The sequence below is a fragment of the Sparus aurata genome, chromosome 17 (genome assembly GCF_900880675.1).
Source record: "Sparus aurata chromosome 17, fSpaAur1.1, whole genome shotgun sequence".
Classification (NCBI taxonomy): domain Eukaryota; kingdom Metazoa; phylum Chordata; class Actinopteri; order Spariformes; family Sparidae; genus Sparus; species Sparus aurata.
The window spans coordinates 35,503,115-35,526,414 of NC_044203.1; the positions used below are offsets into that span (position 1 = coordinate 35,503,115).

Genomic DNA, 23,300 nt, shown 5'->3' on the forward strand with positions numbered 1-23,300 from the left:
CAAATAATGCTCAGAACTTCAGCAACAGTACAAATAGGGTCTCAGCACATAGTCCGGGGCATCTAACCTCCGCTAGCTTAGCTGGATTTCTATTGTGAAGCTAAAAACAGATTTCAACTCTCCTCCATCAGCTTCCGGGTCGGGGAAGTCCCGACGCGACGATTACCGAGTGCGGTTAGAAATGCTCAATTCCGTTCTTTTCCCTGTCCGCTCTCGATAATAACTGTTATAAACTGGCAGGTAAGACACATATGAACTTTGATTGCTTTTCCATGGAGTCATAATCATACATTTTCATCCATGAGCCGCGGAACTCTACTGCACTCGGTAATCGACTCGTCGGGACTTCCCGTCAACAGGAAGCTGCTGCAGAAGAGTGGTAAATTAACTCAGCTTTTCAGTAGAAATCCAGCTAAGCTAGCGGAGGTTAGATGCCCCGGACTATGTGCTGAGACCCTATTTGTACTGTTGCTGAAGTTTGGTGCTGTTCTGAGCATTATTTGGGGCTTTTTGGTGGCGGTTTATATTTGGATCCATTTACTGCAGTGTATTGTTGTCGTGCGGTCGTTTCTGAGGTTGATAAAACTCCGTAAATTAGCGGTCTGCTAACTTGATCTCTCAAGAGGGAGTCTAACACAGTTTCACGGTGATTTAGACCATGGATTAAACTTACACCGGAATATCCCTTTAATTGTTGACTCCTGATGGACATGCAACTTCCGACAATGTTTTGTGGACTACGAACACTTCACCTGACTTTCCGTCAGCATGGAGGTGAGTAGAGAATCAGATTTCTCAACGCTAAATAGAACAAATTCTCACAACAAAGGTGGAAAAACATCCATTTTTAAATACATCTGCACACTTTTAATACACTTCAATTTTGTACAAACAGGTTTCACATAAACGTAGCACTAAAACTTAAAGCACCAAATAACAACAAAGTCCATTACAAAGTGTGTTGCAGCTTTCAGTGGGAACACCAGAGCGGAAAGATGCTCCGCGATTCAACTACGACTCAAAGAACAACTGATGGGTGATGTAGGTCGACAGAGTGATCGTCTCCTCAGACATCCTGCAGGTGGTTTACTTCCACAGTTAACTGGTCCTTCGTGTCATTTAAAACTGTAATGGTTGTAGTACTGTGTGGTGGGTCAGTAACTGTTTATAACTCACAATCATGTCAGTTTCTGCTCTGTGAACTTAAATAACAACAACAGCTACATCTGATACGACAGCAGATCATTGTAGCAACACGACAACGTTTCCCAAACTGGATTTGATCTGCGATTGAAGAGTTTCATTTCAAAATGCCACAGAAGCATTTTTAAAAAAATGTTCATTAGTTAATAATTTATCATAGGAATAGACAAATTATCGGGGCTTATATTTAGAATTTTTCCAATTATCGGTCGGATCTCCCGCCAACAACACGACCTGATTTATTATTAAAATCAACACTGAATAATCTGAATCTGTAAGTAAATAGTAACTAAAGCTGTCAAATGAAAGGAGTTGAGTGGAAGTATAACATAGAAGGCAATGGTACCTCCAATTTGTAAATCGGTTCCAAATATCGGTTATTAGCCTCCTTGATTACCAACAATTTCATACTTTTACTGACTCTAAAAATGTACAGCAACTGAACAGGAATGTTTTTTTTTTTAGATTTAAGCTGCCGACTGAGAAACACAGTTTTGATCATCAGTTGTTTAAGTTTATATTGAATGAAATGTTATTAGTTTAAGAACGTTTGACAAGAAGAAGAAGGAGGTTTAGAAAATTAATTGCCAACTAATCGGATAATTAATGAATCCTTTTCGGTTCTTTTTCAAGCAAGAGTGTCAAACATTTGGTGTTTTCAGCTTCTTAAATGTGAGGATTTGCTTCTTGTCAGTTTGAGCTCAAGATCTGTTCGTCGATCAGGACACAAATAAACTAATTAGCTGCCTCATCTGTAAGAATAAACCTCCCTTTAGATTTCATCCTTTTGTAAATTCCCCCACATTTGTTTCACCAATCTCTGAAAAATGATCTTGATTTGACATTTGTGAGGATGGAAAAACGCTCCACTACAAACGCTCCATGTTGGCATTTAGTAATGAAACTCTTCACTTGTGTTTGTTCTGTTGCATTAATAACGCTTTATACTGTACAACCAACAACAACAACAACACAAGCAGCCTCAGATAAAAAGCTAAATGAAACACATTTACACGCCGACGCGACGCTGTTCCTGCTCTCTGTTCAACTCTTTGGCATTTTCAGGAAAATGACACATTCGACCTTTATTTCCAAACTGAGATGCTGTAAGGCATGGAATGGTCCTATTATATAACTATTGTATGAAAATGTGGGATCAAAAAATAAAACATTCTCCGTTCGATAACAATGACACGACTGTTACAGACTGAAAACAAATAGTGGTCATTGTGAAAACAATAAATTAAAGCTCTTTGGAGGAATTCTTCCCTTTTCCAGTCTTGATCTTGTTTAATTTGGGTTTCAGGTGTTTTATTCACTGATATTTATGACTACACCTCAAATCAAGACCGTCCTGTTAACTGTGATGAACTCAACTGATTAACGACATCAGGAATTCTCTGAAAAATGACTCTGACACTGTAAGTGGTTCTGCTCCGAGTCAGAGAGATTATCAGCGACTTCACAGAGGAATGAAAAGGAAAGAAGTTCTGATGGAGAGTCCCACAAACACATGGAGAAAGTCCTCCTGTGTTTGATGCAGAGCGTGTAGTGTAAACTCAAATGGCTGCCTGCTGTTTTAACACTGACAGCCACCTGTGCAGGTAGACTGAGATGTTTCGCCTCTTCCAGCTAATTTTTATTTAGTCTCCAGCTACAAACAGACTTCTTCTTCATCAGCAACTGTAACCAGAATGTTTCTCTCAAGAGGTTTTTGGACACCAAACCTGAGCTATAAACGAATACGTAATACTAGACTTACATTCAGCTGTTTGCTAACACTTTAGCTGTAACAACACAATTGGCTGATATACATCGTTCTGGTTCTTCGAGTTTGTTTTTAAGTCTTTTCTGCCACCTAGTGGTCAGAAATTCACTGAATGCAGCTTTAAACATCTGCAACTTGCCTCTAAAAATTCTGAAATCTACATTACATTTTTCCAACAAGGCCGTGTCACTAAACGACCTTTTTAACCTCACACTGCAAAAAATCTGAAAGTCATCTAATTAGAAAACTGTTTAAAGAACAAGACTGGCAAAATTCTATATTTTTCTTATCAACAAAGTCAGGTGAAGTGTCGTAGTCCACAAAACATTTCTGGAGCTTCACAGCAAAACAGAGCTGCAGTATTCTGCTAAACAAGAAATGTTTTGTGGACTCCGAAAATTCACTTTCCATTCGCATTAAGGTGAGTAAACAGCATCTGAATTTTCATGTTTGGGTGAAATGTCTCTTTAACAAGACGGACAAAATCAAATCCCATGAAAAGGCCAAAACCAACAACAAATTGATTCATCTCCCTCCTCTGTGCCTCACAGTGCTATTGTTGTTAAAATTGATTAAAATCACATCATGTTACACTGTTCCTGTTCATCACAGCGAACACACTGTCTTGCTGCTTCAATTACTTACAAGAGCATCGAATGAAGGTTAATTCACAGCTGAATAGTCCCCAACAAATGCAGCATTTCCTTCTGTTAATTGGATTAAACTACAGCCAGCAGCTGTTCGGGGAAACTCACGAGCATTTCAGAAATGTAAACTATTAATTTACGAGCCGTTTTTATGGATTTGTCTACAGAGTCACAGACAGGAAGTCAGAGAACATTCAGGGATCGTCTAAATTGTCGGTTTTGGTCTTTTAATGGGATTTGTTGTTGCGTTATCTTTTAATAAATGTCATCTGACATCAACCAGTCATCATTTATTCTAAAGAATGAAGGTGAGATTTGTTTCTAAAATAATCAGCGGTTTAAAACGGCGACTGAGACATTTAAATTGAGATCAAGAACAGCCACATTTTTTTGTGCTCCACTCAACACATTAGATAAGCAGATGACTAAATGAATGTCTCATGTTCTTTGATATGTTGCTCATGCGCAGGCTGCTCAGGGTATCTGCATAATTACATTTTTGTATTCTTAGCAAACCAATAAAAACAGGGACCCACGACCTTCTCTGATAAACGACGAGACAAGGTGAGAGGATGAGGTCTGACAGTTCAGGACATTCTCTTCCTGTCTTTTCCGAAAAAGACAAAACCCAACAAATAACAGATGATACAAGTAGATAAAACTAGCTGCTCTAAGTACAGAAAATATGTATGTGCACTCTAATATATAATCTTCCAAACCTCTCAAGTAAAATCTTCTTTTTTCTAAAGTTTTTTTTGCTATACAAAACAAAATATACATCTAATAAAAATACACTCTTAAAGTTCCAGGCTGGCCAGCTTTAAGGATATACTAAAATAAAAATACAGTCAAACCGAGATATACAGCTGGAATCAGCTATCACAGCAAAGGAAGGAGTGAACCAGGCAGAAAGGAGCAGGAGGAGTGTAGAGAGAGCGGAGACTGACCAGCAGAGAGTTCAGTCGTCGTCGCTGTCGCTGCCCGACTCGCTGAGCTGAAGGTCGTTTCCTACAAAGAGCAGAAAATAAAGGAGAGGCCTGTTATGATAAAGCAGTGTGTTTAAACAACAGAGAACATGTCTGATAGAAAGTAGCAAAAGAGGTGGAGGCAAAGAATAAGGAGAAATAATAATATAACATCAGTAACTTACGGAGTGTGTTCATGAGCTGGTTGTTGCCCTGCTGCCGGTCGGCTCCTCCGTTGGCCATGGGGTGGCGGTTGGGGGAAGTCTGGCTGAGCGGTCGGGGGGCGTCGTGCTCGCCGTCGCTGCTGCTGTCGTCGCCGCTGCCCGAGGCGCTGCCCGAGTCAGAGGAGCTGCTGCTGCCGCTGCTGCTCATCTGCTCGATCACCTCCACCTCCGCTCGCAGCTCTGCAACCAACAGCAGCAGGATTCAAACGGTTTGTATGCTGCATCAATCCCTTCCTCCCTCATTTACACTGAAACACATCATAGAACGTATTCTGTGTTTCATGTTACTTACCTCTCTTTATGTCATCGAGCTGAGGCTCTGGGGAGGGATTATCCTTAGAAGGAGACGGGGAGGTCTTGACCCCTGTGCCGGGCTTAGTTGGGGCCCGGAACTGAGAGCTGGGCTGGCTGGACCGAACCGACTGCTGCTCAATCCGGGCCTGAATCTTACTGCTGCCCTCCGCCCTGAAACACACACACACACACAGACAGAGCTGATGTATCAACTATTAGTCCTTTTGGATCCTCAGCAGTTATTCTTGATCCACCTGAATCCCGACTGCAGGATGAAATGATTATTATGTTGTAGTATTAATCAACATCCAAAAGATGGAGCCAAAGACGTAAGATCACAGTTCAGAAGCATCAACAGACTGAACGCTCAGGCTGCTCCACTTTCACCACTCAGCACAAACGCTTCGTCACACAATCACGTTTCTCTCAACATGTTTTCTCTTGCTTTGAATCTCTCACCTGGTTTTCTTGACTTGGATGCTGCTGCTCAGCTTCTCCAGCACAAACTCTCCGGTGTCGTGGTTGATGATGAGCACACAGTCCTTCTGGTACGGCCGCTTGTTTCCTTTGAATACTGTCATGGGAGGCGTGGAGCCCTGGAAGGAGAACAGCAATCTGAATATATACTGCCTAGGCTTACTTTACCTTATAGCAGCTGAAATGATTTAATTCTAAGTGAATCAAGAGGTTTGACACTTCACTCATCTGCAGGTAATGTGTGTACACCTTTTTAAAAAAATGTATTTAATTGTTTACTTTTAAAGTGCACTGTAAAAAGTACAATCGTACATATGTCACACAAAACTCTCACAGCTAAACAAAAACACATGAATCTTATTTTACTGTCAAAGTCTGAGATCAGACTGCTGCACTGATTCTGTTTACAACTTGGTTGTTTCAGTTTCTTCTCTCCGTAACTGGCTGACTTTATAGAGGACATTTGATCACCTTCATTACTTTTGTTTTGTTTTTTAAATCAATAGCATCACGTTTTAATACGATTGAAAGCAGTCCAACCTCTGACATCCAAAACATGGAGTTAGTTTCCAGACGTCATCCTTTTTTAATACTGCACCTCTTTAAACACATTTGCTCACTGTTTTATTGAGTATAATACAGGCGGGTTAACACTCAGTAAACCAGCGGAGAACAACAGTCAGTCTTACCGGGATGTGAGGTAACGTGATGGTGACTTCATCCCCTTTCCCGACTTGCAGCTCTCCCTCACAGCTCGTGTCGATCGACGCTGGTTTGAAGTCATCTGAAGAGGACGGACAGCCATTAGATGGAAATCATGAAGACAATATTCAGACTAAAAAAAACGAACCCTCCTGCACAGCAGAAGAACCAAAAATTAAAAATGTCCTTCCCACATATATTTTTTAATGTTTGAAATGTAGAGCCTGGCAGATAATGGATTTATAAGACATATACTGACATCTGTAGTAAGTCAATATTGAGGCTGTTGTGCAGATTAATTGTTATCACTACACAGTAATGTATGAGGATCTTGTGATTACATGATATTATCACACACACAACACACTACAACCTTTAATTAACACTCAGGTTTTAAATTGACTTTGTGTCCAACAAGCAGTTTTTCTATCTATACCTATACAAACTATTTAGAGTGGTATTGTTTTTTGTTAAGCCGGAGTCAAATGAGTTTTCCTTCATGAAGCTTCCAACAGAGAAGCACATGTACAGCACATAAACAGAGTGACCAGGCTGAAGTGCAGCTCATGTCATATTGGTTGAATACAACAGGTAGTAATCCTCCCAATTATCTTACCTCTAACATGTGAGTTATGTACACATTAACCCCGGATATTTAAGTGATAAAGCAGAGGGTGTAACGATATTTAGGCAGGCAAATCACTTAATTTACATATCCAAATAACTGGCTCTGTTGTGTAAGAGAAACCCTCCCCGTCCATGTGAGCTAACTAACCCCAAACAACAGTTAATTTAACACTTTAACACGTTTCTGGAGTAAAGTCTGATTTAACACACAACGCGGGGTTTCACACTCACATCTGATGGTGTGAAAGGAAGATTTTGGCCTCTTCTCAAAGCTTTCTCCGAGCTTCAAAACATGCTCCTCTTTGTCCAGCAGCGGATTCGTGCTCCCGTTCATGTCTCGCACTTTGTGTTTAAAAAAAAAAATACAAAAATAGTATTCACATTTATGTAAAATATTCCACAGAGTCAAACTGCATCTGGCAACTTCGGGGAGATTAGAAGAAGAAGAAGAAGAAGTCAACAACAACAACAACAACAACACAAAGTTAGCCTGCTGTAGCTAACCGTTAGCAAAACATCCCTAGCATCACTCGGACAATCCTCTTCCGCTTTTGGTCCGGCTATCAAATGTCACCGAAGACAAATTACGATACCAAATCAATTTCCCCCGATCAATATAAAACAGAACTTATCAAAAAATCGCACATTAAATAATTACAACAACTGCACTAAATTTTTTTTACTCAGTTGGTAACGCAATACGATGACAATGACGTCAAAGAGAGACGCGGAATCGAACTGTAGCTGCTACACGGAAGTATTTATGTAACGGACAAGATGGCCGCCAAATGTGGAAAAATGTAACTCGGCGCAAGATTTTTAAAAACCACGAGTTTGTTTTAGTTTGTATTTATTAGCTTAATCACTGAAGTTGCTGGAAAATCGTTCAAAATGTTCGCTTTTCAATAAATATCGATTAGTAAAGTCTCTGACAGAAACTGTAACGCGGCAAATCCCGAGACTTTCTATCAGCATCATGGCACTGTCGACAAATGAAAGTTTCCCAGGTGATATTAAACTTACAAATAATGATGAAGAAGTGGCGACAAGGGAAGAAATGTCTTCGTGTGTCCCCGGACAGAGCAAAACATCCGCCGCCAGAGTTTTAACCCAGGAGGAGCTGGACAGGCTGAGCGGGGAACGAGCTCTGGTGTCCGACTTCAAGCAGATGAAGTTGGAGAAAGAAGCTCAGAAAAACTGGGACTTGTTTTACAAAAGAAACACGACGAACTTCTTCAAGGACAGACACTGGACCACCAGGGAATTTGAAGAGCTCAAAGCCTGCAGAGAGGTAAGGAAGAGAGGACTCCCAACATCTTATTAAAACCTAATTTGTGATTACTTTACTACAATACTTCTTTATGTAAGGAGCTGTGTAACTTGTTGTAACACATATGTTTTTTCTTGTATAAGATCTTTATGGTTTCTGGTTCCTTGCATCTCCATCTTACTCCTACTACTGTGTAAGAGCTTATCCAGTTACGAAAGAAGCATTTCTCAACTTGCTCCTTTTAAAACACGGTTGGTAAAAAGGGTATAAATCTGTGTCAAAGTATTTCCTTGTCATTGTCTTTCTCCTGTCTGGTTTTGCAGTTTGAGTCTCAGAGGCTGGTGCTGCTGGAGGCTGGCTGCGGTGTTGGAAACTGCATCTTCCCTCTGCTGGAGGACGACCTCAGCATCTTTGTTTACGCCTGTGACTTCTCACCACGAGCTGTTGAATTTGTCAAAGTAAGATATCCGTACATAAAATGTATTGTGTGTCTCATATCAAGACCTGTAAATCATCTTTTTCTGAGCATTTCTTGTGGTGACACGCTACTTTACAGTCACTCAAAATTGAAAAACCTGAGTCGACCACCACAAACTCAGTCTTTGACGGCTGGATGATCGATCATCCAGCCGTCAAAGACCACCATCAACTGTTGATCTCAAGCCTCCAACCTTTAGGCTGAGCTGCTGCAGTAGATCATAATTGCAGGAGACTGGTAGCAAAGTAGAAGTTTGATACGAAGCAGGACAAAATAAATAAAACCTTTTTCTGTTCACAGCAAAACCCTCTGTACTGCCCTGAGCGCTGCTGTGCCTTCCAGTGTGATTTAACTAAAGACGATCTGAGGGACAACGTGCCCGAGGGCAGCGTGGACGTCATCACTCTCATCTTTGTCCTGTCGGCTGTCCACCCTGACAAGATGAAGCTGGTTCTGCAGAACATCGGCAGGGTGAGAGCAGAGACAGCCAGGTGGAAAGACTCACAACAGGCTTTCTAAATTGTTTGGGAGTTTTTTTCTTCTTCTCTAAATTACAGAATAAGTTACATATGTGTCTAATATACACATAGATATGTATAAAAATACACTAACTTCCTCCTCCCCATCCTGTTATTGGCAGCGCTAATAAAAACAGGTTCAGATGGTGTAATGTCTGAGACATGTGACTTTAAAGGTGCTGAAGCCCGGAGGCATCGTCCTGTTCAGGGACTACGGCCTGTATGACCACGCCATGCTCCGATTTAAAGCTGGCAGCAAGCTGGGGGAGAACTTCTACGTCCGCCAGGATGGCACCAGGTCCTACTTCTTCTCTAAAGGTCAGAATTCAGGACAGTTATTTTCATGTTTGTGTCATTGAGACTGAGGACAGATAGGTTGACAGGATTATTTATTGTTTTTTATGCACCTATTTTTGTCCAGTCCAAAACAAAAACAGCTGAAAAGTTTAAGACTGCAATTCCTGTTGGTTCATAAGCTAGTTTTCCCTTGTTTTAAGAGTTAATAGATGTTTTGCTGTTGTATAAAAATAGTATAGCGACAGCTACCCACAAGCTCTTGATTTAATGATTTAAAGTCAACTGTGAATCACAGAATTATACAGAAGTATGTACAGAAACTGCAACAAGGGAAGGATGCAGTGACAAACAAGAGTCAGCAGTTAAATGTTACATTATAACAGCCAGGATATTTATCTGTGTTTCATATCAACGCAGAAAACACCTCAACCTTCCTTCTTCTACGTTGTTCCCTCACTCTGAAGTCTCATTATGCTCTTTGCTTCCGCTTTCAGAGCTTCTGGCCGAGCTGTGTGAGGAGGCGGGCCTCCAGTGTGTCGCTAACGACTACGTCCTGAGAGAGACGGTCAACAAGAAGGAGGGACTTTGTGTTCCCAGAGTGTTCCTGCAGAGCAAGTTCACAAAGCTGGGCCAATCACAGAGCTCATGATGTCATCTGGCCTATTTCCTGTCACCACACAAACTTTAAAAGAAGCTGAGAAACAGAAGACTGAAATGTCTGTTTGATATTGAATAGGGGAAAGAGTAATATATTCTTTAGGGCCGTTGATGATCTACCGAAGAGGGCTTGTGGATTTCACCCTGCTGGTTTTGAATCCTTCAGATCATGAGCGAGATGTTCCTCCTCTGCCAACGATACAGACGTTTTATGATGTGGAACTTTGTAAGCTCAAATCACAAAAGTCCCATTAGGAGAAACGATTGTTCAGCAAAGGCATTAGCCGGATGAATCATGACTCACAGTGAACAGTATGAAGCAGCCCACATTAGTTAAAACAACGTTTTGAAGCTTTTGTCAAACTCTGACCAAACTTAAGCATCAAGACTTTCATGACCTTTCATGACCTTTCATGACCTTCACACCAGTATTTGATTGTCATTTTGAATGTGGAGACTTCTTTTAATTTTGACCCAACACCTTTTAATCTTTTTCACCATCTTTGCCTGTTTACATTAAAATAGTGTCTAACTGCATTGTGTCATTTCACACTTTGTCTAAAATTGTTCAGGAAAAATTACTCACCGTCTTAAATTTAGACTGTTGTCCAATTTTAAGATAATTCCTCGTCCAACCCACAGAGACAAGGTTCTTAAACTCATCTGATGATTGTCTGATATGATTTAAAGCTGTCTTCTTCCTTGACAAACTTTTAAAAAAGCTAAATTTACAGATGTGCAAATTGTGTTTTTTTTAAATGGATCATTCTTACAACTCTAATCTATTCAGTGTAGATTGAAATTGCACAATCCGTAAATGTTCATTTTTCTCGTCTTTGATATTACACAGGTCGTCCAGAGGAGGGCGCTGTTGGCAGGTTAAAGTGTCGAGGAAACAAAACATCAGCCACAGCCAGCATTACTGACTGTCACTGGTCCCAATGTGTAAACAGGCTCAGGTTAGCTCACAAGACAATCATGATGGTTGTTCACAAACTCCTGGTCAGTATGTGGGAAAGTAAAAGTCATGAAACAGCTCCAGAGACTGACACCCGAAAAAGACTTTTCACTCTGTTGTCTGATGATTTGCTTTGATGAGTTTTACTCTCTTCATGACTGCCAGTTTCATTTTGGACAGAAAGTGAGATTTGATTGGTTGGAACAGAGATCCATTAGATTTATAAAGTTTGAAACAGCTGTAAAAGACAGTGATGGGAAGTAGCAGCGTCCTGTTTCTAATAAATAAATCATGTAGTAGCGAATCAGTGCTTGGACTCACTGATGCCAATTCCAGCATTTCATACATACATGGTACGTAAATGTTACTGTTAAGTGAGCCCACTGTGGTGTGAGTGGGTCAAGGCTGCATGCTGACAATTTTGCAACGTGCTCTCAATATGGCTTCCTGTTCTCTGAATGTGTCACCCACCAGAGTGAAACCTTGAGCACAAAAGCACAAATGAAAATGAAAAGGTGTGAAAAAAACCACAGAGAGATAAACACAACAAGCAGCAAGCTGCCTGGACCACTCAGCACTTATTAGAAAAGTCATTTTAGATTTTAGTTTAAGTGTCATTTTACATTGTTTACACATTTCAAAAGACCCTGAACAATGAAAAGTACGTGCTGCGTGGTTTTCCTCTTTGACCTGACCGTGCATGTTGCTGTAAACTGGGTTTTGAAATGATGCACTCTAACCGATGCAGTTTCCTGTCCTGTGGTTTGGTCTGGTTCTAACAGCCCTCCACTACTGTGATGAAAAACAAATCATATGTTGAAGTGGAATAAAGTCTGCAACTTCACACAGCTGCAGTCTCAGTTATTACGTCTTTTCAACAGCTGCAGTCGATGCTCGTGTGCTGAATGAAATGATGTGTACAAAGAATAAAAAAAGCAACGATCAAAAATCCAAAACATTTTTTGTGGCTCGGCCTGCCTGTGTTGTAAATAACCACATACAGTAGTTCGTGCTCATTGTCGCTGCTGTTATTTCCACAGATGTGGCTTTGTTCTCTCTAGTTGGGGTCGTTCAGCCTCAGAAACCAGCTGGAAACTGAAACAGAACGAGGGCTGACTGCTCAGTGTGCTAAAGACAGGTTGCAGTCTTGATACTAACTTGAGTTGCTGGTAGCTGCAGCTGCTTTTGACTCAAAACACAGTCAGGTATGAGTTCCTTGGTTTGTCAGCCACTTTAGAAAAACGTGCACAGGTCTTTGTTCCCTGTAACAAGCTAGTTTGCACTCAGAGCCGACTCATCTGGGCAATCTTGTCTATTTTATTTGATTGTACATTTTGTGCACATTTTTTTTTGTAAATGAAAGGTCAGACATAACAAAATTAATAAAGGTCAAATTCACGTGCAGGTGAGATAAAAAAAAAACAACAAAAAAACGTATAAAACTTGAAAAACTTGTATAACATTATTACGTTCCTTATAAAATGTGATTAGCTGCCAAAGGGAAAAACAACAGCAAACTGATGTAAATTAAGAGCGATCCATGTGGATAAAATCTTGTATGAACTGCAGCAGACATTTCATGGATAATTAACTGAGGATTTATTAACAAATACGACACCAAGGCACATAAATACCTTATCTGGCAAATCCTGAGTAACACAAATTGATTTTTTTCATGCTAAAATCAAAATCTGAGCAAAATCCACTAAAGAAATGACAACAGATGATGAAACATAAAAAGTAAAACATATACCTGCAGTAAACCTTTGTGAAACTTAATCTCTGTTCAGTTTATCAATACACTTAAAACAGGAACAACGATGAGGTTTGTCTCAAGATGCTTTGGGGAAAATGTAGCTTGGTTCTGTCAACCCGCCAGAACATTTTGGTCGTTTGTGAACAGAGACGACTCAGATGATCAACCTGAGGAAGAGCAGAACAGTCAGTCTTTAGTGAACATCTTCAGAGTAAAACAGCATTCGTCTTTTCCACATTACACTGTTCAGAAATAAAAATGCTGAGTCCAGTTCTGCTCGAGGTTTCTGTCTGTTAAACTGCAGTTTTTTTTCTCGCCACTGTTGGCGATGTTGGCCTGCTTCTGTGTGGTGTACGCCTGCTCCGAGTGGACAGTGTCATGAGATAACACATGTTGCTCATGACTGATTGAAAACTGAACGTTTTTGAAGAGAAGTTTTGACGCTTTACTGCCATGTTAGTGGCCATGTAGAGCAAAACATAATCTACACTGTCCAGCGGATTCTGACTGAAGATCTTATTTTGAAAACATATTTTGTTCGCTGGAGTTAATGTCGTGAAAGTAGATGCTTTTTTGCAAATTTGGTTCCAGAAATCGGCATCAGGAGTCCAGGATGATCCAGTTTTATTAATGGTGTGTAAAGTGCTTTGTCTGATCGTGTCATTATTCTGTATATTTTGGAGAGGCGTTCTTTTAAGGAGATGATTTTAATTGCTGATCTTCCAGAAACTGTTTGCTCCTGATGCCGTTCTTCTGGACCAGCTGAGGAAAAATGAAACCAGTGCATTTGTTACTGAAGATGTTTCTGACATGTGTGATGCTTTTTGTCGGACCAGATGTAGTTTGTTGTTCCAAATGTGAGTGAATATGCGCCGAAGTGGAGTTTGTGAGCCGGTGTGGATTTTTCCACCAGGCTGTCAGAGGTGAAGAAACTGTTAATGTTTTGTAACAAGGATGGAGTTTAATGCTGGCTGAGAAATGGTGAATCTAAGATCACCAGATATCTAACCATGTGTTATCTGATTGATTACCTTTAACATTGACAGTGATGATGTGTCCCATTGCTGAGTCTCTTCCCGTATTACATTCAGCCTTGCATTGATATTGACCGCTGTCCTTTGGCGTCAGGTTGAGAATCTCTGTCACGACCTTTCTGCGTCTCATGTCACTGACGTCTCTCTCGCTCACTGTTGTGAGGTACTTCCTGGGGTCCGTCAGCTCAGTACCTTCCTGATACCATGTTGCATGCAGGTCGCCGCACTGATTTAAGTAATAACGCGCCTCACATGAGAGTGTGACCGATGAGCCTCTCGGAGCATCGATGGTGTTCTGTTTGTAGAAGACTTCTACGACGTCAGGAGCTAGAGAACAGCACAGAGGAAAAACAAAATGTTATTGGACACTTTTCAACCTGTCTTAGTCTTATAAACTCGTAAAATCTATGTCTATTAGTGTAAGAACTGGAATAAGGGGAAAATAACTTGTTCAGTCCAAAGGTTACAAAATCTACCTATCTGCACGTCGATACGTTAATAATTAACAATTGATGTCTTGTTTGTTTTATCACATAATTACTGATGGAGACAAATGAGACCAGAGGTCAGTGAACACATCATACATTTCTGTATTCCCCTTGATTTATGAAGAAGGATCACCATCAGTGTTTGAAACTGTTGAATTATGAATGTGAACAGAATAAGAGGGAGAGTTAGACAAATATGGATCCATCATCAAAGCCTTGAAGAGCCAAGACGTGTTTTGCAACTACAAACTTGCTTTGTTGTGAACGAGGAAGCAAAGTTCACATTCCCATGGCTGCTCTTCTTCCTGGAGTGAGTCACAGCTCGATCCGCCCTCCCTTTTTCTTCCTGCTCTCACACACAGCCGGCTCCACTCGGTCCATATATTTCCTGGTTCCCTCCCCTTCAGATCTACAGTTTGAACGCGGCTGTAAACAACATGTGGAGAAGTGCAGGAGCTCACAGGCCTGATTCACTGCACAGACACATGTTGTTCAGATCAGAGCTCAAACTCGTTTCGGCTCTGAGGAAGTGAAACTTAAACAGTCACTGACACTGAGAGTTGACATGGCGCAGAGAGGACTTCAGCTGGACCGGGGAACCTTGTGTTGTTCCGTCTGTTTGGACCTACTGAAGGATCCGGTGACTGTTCCCTGTGGACACAGCTACTGCATGAACTGTGTTAACAGTCGCTGGGATGAAGAGGATGAGAAGAAAACCTACAGCTGTCCTCAGTGTAGGCAGAGCTTCACACCGAGGCCTGTCCTGGTGAAAAACACCATGTTAGCAGTTTTAGTGGAGGAGCTGAAGAAGACTGGACTCCAAGCTGCTCCTGCTGATCACTGCTATGCCGGACCTGAAGATGTGGCCTGTGATGTCTGCACTGGGAGGAAACTGAGAGCTGTCAAGTCCTGTCTGGTGTGTCGGGTTTCTTATTGTGAGCTCCACCTGCAGCCTCACTTTGAATCTCCTGCCTTTGAAAAACACAAGTTGGTGGACCCCTTAGAAAATCTGCAGGAGAAATTTTGCTCTCGTCACGATGAGGTGCTGAAAATCTTCTGCTGCACTGATCAGCAGTGTATCTGTTATCTCTGCTCTGTGGACGAACATAAAGGCCACGACACAGTGTCAGCTGCAGCAGAGAGGACTGAGAGGCAGAGAGAGCTGGAGGGGAGTCGACACAACATCCAGCAGAGAATCCAGGACAGAGAGGAAGATGTGAAGCTGCTTCAACAGGAGGTGGAGGCCATCAATGGCTCTGCTGATAAAGCAGTGGAGCACAGTGAGAAGATCTTCACCCAGCTGATCCGTCTCATGGAGGAAAGACGCTCTGATGTGAAGCAGCAGGTCAGATCCCAGCAGGAAACTGAAGTGAGTCGAGTCAAAGAGCTTCAGGAGAAGCTGGAGCAGGAGATCATTGAGCTGAAGAGGAAAGACGCTGAGCTGAAGAAGCTCTCACACACAGAGGATCACAACCAGTTTCTACACAACTACCCCTCACTGTCAGCACTCAGTGAGTCTACACACTCATCCAGCATCAAGATCCGTCCTCTCAAGTACTTTGAGGATGTGACAGCAGCTGTGTCAGAGCTCAGAGACAAACTACAGGACGTCCTCGATGAGGAACTGCTGAAGATCTCACTGACAGTGACTGAAGTGGATGTTTTACTGCCACAACCAGAACCCGAGACCAGAGATGGATTCTTACAATATTTCCGTCAAATCACACTGGATCCAAACACAGCACACACACAGCTGTTGTTATCTAAAGGGAACAGAAAAGCCACCGTAATGAGAGAAAAGCAATCATGTTCCAGTCACACAGACAGATTCACCGACTGGCTTCAGGTGCTCAGCAGACAGCGTCTGACTGGACGTAGTTACTGGGAGGTGGAGAGAAGCAGCGCAGGAGTTTCAGTCGCCGTCTCATACAAGGAGATCAGCAGGACAGGGAGTGAAAGTGGATTTGGAAACAATGACCTGTCCTGGGCGTTAGGATGTTTCGACATTACTTATAATTTCAGACATAACAGTATCAGAACTTTACTCTCAGGTCCTCCGTCCTCCAGAGTGGGAGTGTACCTGGATCAAGGTGCAGGGACTCTGTCCTTCTACAGCGTCTCTGACACCTCTGACACCATGACTCTCCTCCACAGAGTCCACACCACATTCAGTCAGCCTCTCTATGCTGGACTTCTGGTTTACTGGGCTGGAGACACTGCTGAGCTGTGTGAGCTAAAGTAGGACGCACAGATATGTTGAAACCTTATATTTCTTTATGTCACAGCCTCACGGTTCTTTAGGTTTAATCATCAATTTTATGTTTTGACAATGTTGTGATTACGGTCTGGGTAAGTTGAGGCAGAAGAAACATTTGGTTGGGTTTCTTAAAAGATTTTGCTTTGGCTTAAAATACCTGCTTCTGTCCACACAAACATGGTTGGAAATATCTTGAGGTTTCCTTAAAAATATTGAGTTTCACATAGAAAATTGTTGAAACGCAGTCTCGGATTGCGCCTGTAGCTCCTCCCTGTCCCTCGCTGGATACAAAACTCAGGTCATGAACATGTAATGTGAACGTGATTTGATACGTTTTGTTAAAAAAAAAAAAAAAATCCAACATTTCATCCTCAGGGGATCTGGCTGTTCCAAGAGATCAGCTGTCAGTCTGACGAGGCGGACTGGACTGTGATGTTTTCTTTCTTCAAAATTATGTTAATGTGGTTTTAGTTATTTGCACAAACTGGCAACTTGTACATCACTATTTTGGTGCAGAGGATTTTTCCCAGAAACCAGCAAATGGAGACACTTATTTTACCTGATTTTTGCATGTGTGACATACGTGACATTTTGGGTGAAAGTGATTATTGTATGTAGATATCAAATGAAAGCTGTTTTTTGTGCCAGAATGGTCCAAACCAATCCAGAGTTGTTGATCAAAAACACTGATCTATTTCAGGACGAACACGATGAAAGTGCGACTAATATGACAAGATATCCTCTTTGAATAATTGTTGTGCATCAAGTATTTTTGTTTATCACAATTTAATATTAAAGATCTGATTTGATAAACAACCTCAGGGCAAGTCATGTTCACCTGTAGTTCTACTCTAGCCATGACGCCATCTTGTAAAAAAAAAATCGATAGCTGTACATTAATCAAGAAAATAAAACACTGAGTTTAGACAAAGGATTGAACAAAAGTGTAAAAACAGATACACCAAATACTCTTTAAAAGGAAACTTTAACTACTGCACATTTTCAACAACCACACAATGTAAATACTTTAAACTTATTTTTAGCTTTAAGCTTGGTTTCCCCTCAAACCATAAAAACTGTCACACTGTATATGCTTTGCTGTATAATTAGGACTTAACTGTGTGCAACTTGTGTTTTCTTATAATAGCCCACAAAGTTTTTCTTCCGGTAATGTCTGATCTCAAAGAAACGCGTGACGGGGCCTACAAATCAGAAATTGTTCGCTCACCGTTGTCCTCTTCAGACGACACACACAGAGTCACCAACGACAGCAGCAGAGAGAGAGAAAGCCGAGTCATTCTCCAGCACACAGTGGAAGAAGGTTACACTGAAGATGAACACGAGGACGGCAGCACGAGTTCAAAATGGCAGAGACGAGCTGGAGGTACTGATTTCACCGTCACTGGTGTGTGTGATGTAAGTGTGTGTGTGTGTGCAGACGTGTGGGTGGAGGATACGTTGTGCATCTCTGTGCTTTGTTGTACAGCAGTGTTTCCCTTCGACCTGACCACCAGAGACTTTGCACTTTCCTCTTCCTCTTTCACAGATATCCTTTACATTTTTGAGTTTGTGTTTGGTACTAAAATCCATCACACAGTAACAATTTTATGTTGCCTCGAAGGCAGAAATCTGACTCACTGACCAGCTGGTTGTGAATCAGAGGACATCTGGGCAACTTGGTGTTTTCAAAGTTCAATAGAAATAAAGTTTTAAAACATTTTTAAACTACTTGGGCCCTGATTTTCTCTTTCACACTTCTGTTATGTTGATATTTAGATTAATAGATGTAGGAAAAGCCTGAGAGTATCACATGTACCTATGTTTTTTATCTTTTTTGTGTGTTTTTACATTGCTGAACCTTTACTCCAACTTACTACATTTTAGATGGGCACAGTTTTGTACCAGTTTTCCCACAATGGAGTCTTGTTTGATAAAGTTGTTTAGGTGTGCACAAAGCTTTGCTGCACAATTTGAGTTTATATTTATTGTCAAAGCGGTTCAAAATGCTCATTGCAAACACACTGTCACACTGTGACTCACTTTTGGGTTTTTATACGATACGATGTCTCACGATACAATACAGTAGGATGTCTCACGATACGATGTCTCACGATATGATACAATAAGATACGATGTCTCACGATACGATGTCTCACAATATGATACAATAAGATTCGATGTTTCATGATACAGTGTCTCACGATACGATACAATGTCTCACGATACGATGTGTCACGATACGATGTCTCACGATACGATACAATGTCTCACGATACGATGTCTCACGATACGATGTCTCACGATACGATGTTTCACGATACGATGTCTCACGATATGATACAATACGATATGATGTCTAACAACACGATACAATACGATACGATGTCTCAAGATATGATATGATACGATGCAATACGATATGATGTCTCACGATACGACGTCTCACGATACGATACAATACGATATGATGTCTCACAACACGATACAATATGATACGATGTCTCACGATACGATGTCTCGCGATACGATGTCTCACGATATGATGTGTCACGATATGATGTCTCACGATATGATACGATACAATGCGATACAATACAATAAGATGTCTCACGATACAATACAACACAATACGATGTCTCATGATACGATTCAACAAGATACGATGTCTCCCGATATGATACAATACGATATGATGTCTCCGAATACGATACGGAGTGTTAGGATAAGATACTCAACTATATGATGTCTTACGTTACACTACAATTGGATACAAAAAGATACGATGTCTCATGATACGATGTCTCAAGATACAATACAACACGATATGATGTCTTGCGATATGATACTCAAAGATATGATGCCCTACGATATGATACAATACAATATGTTGCACACGATAACAATAGTAACCCCATGAAAGCACAGAGTTGTCAAGACACAAAGTCAAATTGCAACCTACATTTTCTAAATAAAGAAACATGATGTTTCAACATAAACGTGGTAATTTATTCCAGTTATTGCATCACATCAGTACTCAACAAAAGCATTCCCGAGATGATTGCATCATCTTTCTACTGGACATTTTTAGCGACTCTGCTTTTTCCATCCTGATAGTTATGATGCAACACTGAGAGTCACTTATTTTTTATTCGCAGTTTTGTGACGCGACTGTGATTGTGAAATTGCTAACCATAGATGGGCATTTGATTAAGTGATTAGCACACACACACACCCACCCCCAGCACCAGAAAAGCAGCTGGTGACTACAAATACAGGACATTTTGCAGGACAGCACGTCGCTCTCTAACAGGAGTTTTCAGAAGAATGGATGTGGGACACTACGTCAACTCACCAGCTGCTGAAGGGAGAAACAGTCCGGAGAAGAGAGAAAAATCCACCTCAGGTCAGAACAATGATTTTGTTTGTTCTGCATCCTTTAAGGTTTCTAAAATCTGTGTTGCCTCTGACTCTTTGCATTTATTATTTACCTCGTCTCAACACGGAGACCTGGAACTAGGACAGCCTGCACAGCATTCATACAGAAGAGAGACAGACAAACATATTGAGGGAGAGCAGGATTACAATGCAAACTAGAAAGAGACCAGGGTGATGATCCGGATCCGAACAGCCACGAGAGACAGAGAGAGAGTTAGGGGTTGCACGATGGTAGATGGCCCAGCAAAGAGGCCTGAGTGGAAAGAGAGAAGGAGCAAACTATGTAGAAGAAGAAGAAGAGAAAAGTTATCAGGAAGTTTAAAAGTGGAATTTATCGTTAGCAGGACAAACACGAACTAAAGTTTGTGGAGAGTCCCTATCAGTGCACACACTGACAGAGATATGTCCTTTTAATACCTCCAACTTATGGTAACAGGACAGCCTCTGTAAATAAGTGGCAGGTAACACAATCATCACAGCTTGTACGTTGTGTGTGTCATGCCGTAGGCTTGTCACGGGTCTTCCGGGTGGCTGTAGTCGGCTTCGGCCTGCTGTGCATCATACACTCAGCTATCAACATCTGTCTTCGGATCCAAGGATGTGAGTAATCCGACAGCAGAAAGAGAAGTCAATGTCGATTCAGAGGAAAGTTTCAAAATGTTCTGACTCAAAAATGGGAACATCTTGCCGTCTTTCTGTCTTTTTTCTCCCCAGTTGAGTTTTGTAACAAGTCTGAGCTCAACCACTCGGCCAATGTCACCCTGATGTCACCTGCTGACGTCAGCACCCTGCTGCTGGAGAACGAGCGACTGGCGGAGGGAAACATCAACCTGATCAGATATAATAAGATATTAAAGGACCAACTGAGCCAACGACAAGATCACATACAGGAAATTCAAAATGCAAAAGACAGGCTGGAAAAGAGGCTTGTTGAATGTGGTGAGTTTCTATCTAAATACGGAATCTGTTTTTTAACGACACCTTTTGGCAATTTCTTGCCTCAAAGTTTAAAACATTTGCAGTTATTTTTCCCAGTTTCTTTAAAGAAATGTGTCCTGCCACTTCCTGTCTCGTTGTTTCCTTCCGCCTCATCTCTGAGCAGAACTAAAACCCCAGTGCTGTCCTCTGGGATGGACGCCATACAAGTCCAGCTGTTACCAGCTCTCCACTGAGAGACAGAGCTGGGCATACGCAAAACAAGACTGTGAGGCAAAGGACAGTCATCTGGTGATCATTGATGATGAAACAGAAATGGTTTTTATGATCTTCATTATCATTTCACGGCATCCCAGTTAAGCAGGTTGTTTCTCAAGAACGTTGCCACTGCATGTAATGTCATCAAGTATAAACAAAACCTTCTTCCATCTTATCTTAATGGCTTCATTAACCACTTTTTAAATAAAGCATATCAAATCACAAATTCCTCCCAACAGGAAATTGTCCTTTCTTCGGGATCTTATATGATTTGGATCGGCTTGAGGGCCAAACGAGAGCGTGGAAGGAGGATGTGGACCTGGCTGGACGGAATCCCGCTGAGTGACGCGTAAGGAACCATGATTTTTCTAAACCCATTCATGTGCAAACTGGTTAGGCCATTACAAATACACAAAACAAACACTGTATGGAGTAAGTCAAACCCAAACACCGAATTAGGTATTAGCTAAGTAGATTTCTGCAAAACCACAGAGACATTAAAATGTAGAGCTTTGTTTAGGTTAAATGTTCTATTCCTCTGCTGTCGCAACGTTGTGCTTAAGCCCTGCTTAGGTTTAGGTATAGAAACCAATTGGTAATGATTTGGAAAACATCATGGTTTGGCTTAAAGGACCCATTTTGGTCACCACAGAAACGACTGGAGATGGTCTGGCTTCCAGTGAAAAGTAACCAACTTTAGTCGCCACAAAAACAGATGGAAAAGTTCCAGTTTCTTCTTTAAAAAACCCTGTTAGGTCGCCACAAAACTGTCTGGAGATGGTCCAACCTCCCCTGAAAAGTAGCCAGTTATTTTTGCCCCATAAATGTCTAGAAACGTCCCGACAGACTCGAACTGAGACCGGCCGTTTGGCAGCCTTGTGCGTTAATAGAGTCACCACCTTCCCGTCCACCTTCTGATGTGGAAGGCAGCTAATAGGTGAAGGGTTTGAGCGCAATACGGCTCGTTTCTTTCTATAAATGTTAACTTTGGCCGTATCTGTGGTTTGCTGAAATATATGCTAACATTACATGATACTGAATATGTGAAATGTTGTGTGCTGCAGGATTCAGCTGCGTGAAATGAAACCACATCCTTACTGTGCCTATTTGGGAAAATTCCCATCTGGAGAATCGACCTGGGATGCTACTGACTGTACGGACCAAAACCATTGGATGTGTGAGAAGGAACTGAAGTGACACACCTGAAACCTGAGTAACATTCACATAACAACCATTAAGACGATTCCCTGTCCCCTAAAGTCGCTCCTACACACTAAGACGCAAAATATACATGATAGTGGACATGTGATTTGTATTCTTTGTTGACTTTAATGAGTTTTTCATTAGAATATGCCTCTGCTGAATATAAATCATGACTTGTGTGTGATTTCATACATTTAAAGGTAAATCGGTCAATTGACAAAGTTGTTGTTGTGGTTCCTGAGACAAAAACCTTTTCTGTGATGTTGTGTGCTTTGACTCGAACTACTGAGGAAATGTTGACTGATCTTGATCATCTTTTAAAATAAATCATTTCTGGAAGTGTCTGTTTGATATTTGATTCTCCGTAAAGAAATAATGAGCAAAAATGATTGAATTCATGCCCACGTACGGAATAAAATCGCAGTGAGCCAGAGCGAGACTGGAGAACAGCGATAAAATAGGAAGATAAACTCACAAAACATGATGATTAAAACACTAAAAATAAGACGAGAACTGACGAGGAAGCGTGGTAGGATTAACATAGAAAATATACATCCCTAAAGCAGAAGTGCAAAACTGGGAACTTTAAATACTTTTAACGCAGGATGTGAAATCATACGGGAAGTTAAAATAGCGCGACAGTTCAGTATTGACTTGTAGAGTGTGTGTGTAGTCGTGTGTGTGTGGGTGTGGATGCTGTTTTCAGAGGAAACCACTATCAAAAAGAAAATTCTGTAAAATATGTCGTCACCGTCTGTGAGGACATGCAGTCAGTGTCTTCACTGATGACGAATGCAAACAGCTCCCCTCTGTGGAGACTGAGCAGCATGTTGAAAGTGTTTACGAGT

The 23,300-nt window shown here is 41.3% G+C and overlaps 4 protein-coding genes across 5 annotated transcripts; 3 read left to right on the forward strand and 1 right to left on the reverse strand.

Annotated features, from left to right (window-relative positions):
• Positions 1-832: 832 nt before the first annotated feature.
• eaf1 (ELL associated factor 1) lies at positions 833-7,556 on the reverse strand. Of its 2 annotated transcripts, XM_030394713.1 has the most exons (7): positions 7,412-7,556; positions 7,139-7,249; positions 6,268-6,362; positions 5,561-5,697; positions 5,100-5,272; positions 4,769-4,987; positions 833-4,626 (listed from the first exon to the last, which is right to left on the reverse strand). In XM_030394713.1, the coding sequence occupies exons 2-7, from the start codon at positions 7,239-7,241 to the stop codon at positions 4,577-4,579; spliced, it is 777 nt and encodes a 258-aa protein (XP_030250573.1). In that variant the 5' UTR covers positions 7,242-7,249; positions 7,412-7,556; the 3' UTR covers positions 833-4,576. The 2 variants fall into 2 exon arrangements, with proteins under 2 accessions (XP_030250573.1, XP_030250572.1); XM_030394712.1 differs by having other exon boundaries at positions 7,139-7,524.
• A 126-nt stretch (positions 7,557-7,682) lies between these two features.
• On the forward strand, positions 7,683-11,934 carry mettl6 (methyltransferase 6, methylcytidine). The gene is made up of 5 exons (XM_030392649.1): positions 7,683-8,198; positions 8,501-8,635; positions 8,956-9,126; positions 9,350-9,491; positions 9,965-11,934. The coding sequence occupies exons 1-5, from the start codon at positions 7,884-7,886 to the stop codon at positions 10,117-10,119; spliced, it is 918 nt and encodes a 305-aa protein (XP_030248509.1). The 5' UTR covers positions 7,683-7,883; the 3' UTR covers positions 10,120-11,934.
• Positions 11,935-14,654: 2,720 nt separating this feature from the next.
• On the forward strand, positions 14,655-17,436 carry LOC115566718 (tripartite motif-containing protein 16-like). Its single transcript, XM_030392668.1, has one exon. It carries the CDS (start codon positions 14,929-14,931, stop codon positions 16,603-16,605), a length of 1,677 nt encoding a protein of 558 aa, XP_030248528.1. The 5' UTR covers positions 14,655-14,928; the 3' UTR covers positions 16,606-17,436.
• A 2,051-nt stretch (positions 17,437-19,487) lies between these two features.
• LOC115566719 (C-type lectin domain family 6 member A-like) lies at positions 19,488-22,791 on the forward strand. Its single transcript, XM_030392670.1, has 6 exons — positions 19,488-20,023; positions 20,563-20,655; positions 20,770-20,994; positions 21,158-21,309; positions 21,489-21,598; positions 22,314-22,791. The coding sequence occupies exons 1-6, from the start codon at positions 19,945-19,947 to the stop codon at positions 22,444-22,446; spliced, it is 792 nt and encodes a 263-aa protein (XP_030248530.1). The 5' UTR covers positions 19,488-19,944; the 3' UTR covers positions 22,447-22,791.
• Positions 22,792-23,300: the final 509 nt, after the last annotated feature.